Genomic DNA, 1,736 nt, shown 5'->3' with positions numbered 1-1,736 from the left:
CATTACCTCCCCCTCCACAGGCCCAGACCTGTTTGGGGAGCGTGTCCTGTCCCCCGAGGTGAACGGGCGAGGGGGGGGCAGTCCGGAGATGTTTGACCTGTCCCGTCTCGCCCCCCCCCAGGGCTACGCGGCCCCCCGGATGTGTCGCACCCCAGAAGCCTTCCTGGGACCTACGGGGGCGTCGCTCGTCAACCTGGACGCACTCATCCCCCCTAATCCTCCTAGCAGGACCCACAACAACCCCTTCCTCTTAGGTGAGGAGATACACACACTCACCCCCCCTAATCCTCCTAGTAGGACCCACAACAACCCCTTCCTCTTAGGTGAGGAGATACACACACACACACACACTCATCCCCCCTAATCCTCCTAGCAGGACCCACAACAACCCCTTCCTCTTAGGTGAGGAGATACACACACTCATCCCCCCTAATCCTCCTAGCAGGACACACACTCATCCCCCCTAATCCTCCTAGCAGGACCCACAACAACCCCTTCCTCTTAGGTGAGGAGATACACACACACACACACACACACACACACACACACACACACACACACACACACACACTCATCCCCCCTAATCCTCCTAGCAGGACCCACAACAACCCCTTCCTCTTAGGTGAGGAGATACACACACACACACACACACACACACACACACACACACACACACACACACACACACACACACACACACACACACACACACACACACACACCTACTGTCAGAAATATCAACTCACACTGCCAATGTCTAAATACTATAACTCTCTCTCCCTCCCTCCCTCCCTCCCTCCTCTCCCTCCCTCCCTCCTACCCTCTCCACATTTGCCAAAGCAATTGAAGTAGATGATATACAAAAGTGAAATAAACAATAAAAATGAACAGTAAACATTACACATACAGAAGTTTCAAAGGAATAAAGACACTACAGATGTCATATTATGTGTATATACAGTGTTGTAACGATGTACAAATAGTACAAAAGGGAAAATAAATCAGCATAAATCTGGGTTGTATTTACATTGGTGTTATAGATCTGTCTCTCTCTCCAGGTCTGAGTGTTCCCTCTCCCACCAACCCATTCCACTGTGACCAGCCCCGTCTCACACTCAACCAGATGCTCCGTCCCTGTTCCACCTCCCCACTCCCCCCTCACACCCTCCCCTACAGCCCTTCTCTCCCCCTCCCTCTCCCACACCACACCCAGCCCTCCCCCGGCCTCCTGGACCTCCCCTCTAACCTGCCCCATCCCCTCCTCCCCCTCTCCCCCGCCCCAGCCCACCGCGTCCCGCCCCAATCTCACACACACAGCCACAACCCGTTCCTCTGAGTCCTGAGTCCTGAGGGGAGATGGAGAGGCAACTGGCTCTACAACAACCCCTTCCTCTCAGGCCTGAGGGAAACTGGCTCTACAACAACCCCTTCCTCTCAGACCTGAGGGGAAACTGGCTCTATAACAACCCCTTCCTCTGAGACCTGAAGGAAACTGGCTCTACAACAACCCCTTCCTCTGAGACCTGAGGGAAACTGGCTCTACAACAACCCCTTCCTCTCAGGCCTGGGGGAAACTGGCTCTACAACAACCCCTTCCTCTCAGGCCTGAGGGAAACTGGCTCTACAACAACCCCTTCCTCTGAGTCCTGAGGGGAAACTGGCTCTACAACAACCCCTTCCTCTCAGACCTGAGGGGAAACTGGCTCTACAACAACCCCTTCCTCTCAGACCTGAGG

At 54.5% G+C, this 1,736-nt stretch overlaps 1 protein-coding gene across 1 annotated transcript in view; it reads left to right on the top strand.

Moving 5' to 3' along the window:
* The window catches only part of LOC118940269 (epsin-3-like), a 26,404-nt gene extending 24,950 nt beyond the window's left edge, over window positions 1–1,454 (top strand). The window contains exons 12-13 of the mRNA XM_036948943.1: window positions 21–254; window positions 1,059–1,454. Of these exons, the coding sequence (XP_036804838.1) occupies window positions 21–254; window positions 1,059–1,336 (512 nt within the window). The 3' untranslated portion in view covers window positions 1,337–1,454. The remainder of the gene's footprint in view (window positions 1–20; window positions 255–1,058) is intronic.
* Window positions 1,455–1,736: the final 282 nt, after the last annotated feature.

The sequence above is a fragment of the Oncorhynchus mykiss genome, chromosome 17, assembly GCF_013265735.2.
Source record: "Oncorhynchus mykiss isolate Arlee chromosome 17, USDA_OmykA_1.1, whole genome shotgun sequence".
Classification (NCBI taxonomy): Eukaryota; Metazoa; Chordata; class Actinopteri; order Salmoniformes; family Salmonidae; genus Oncorhynchus; species Oncorhynchus mykiss.
Note: the sequence above shows the minus strand (reverse complement) of the source record. Positions and strands in the feature narration are given on the sequence as shown.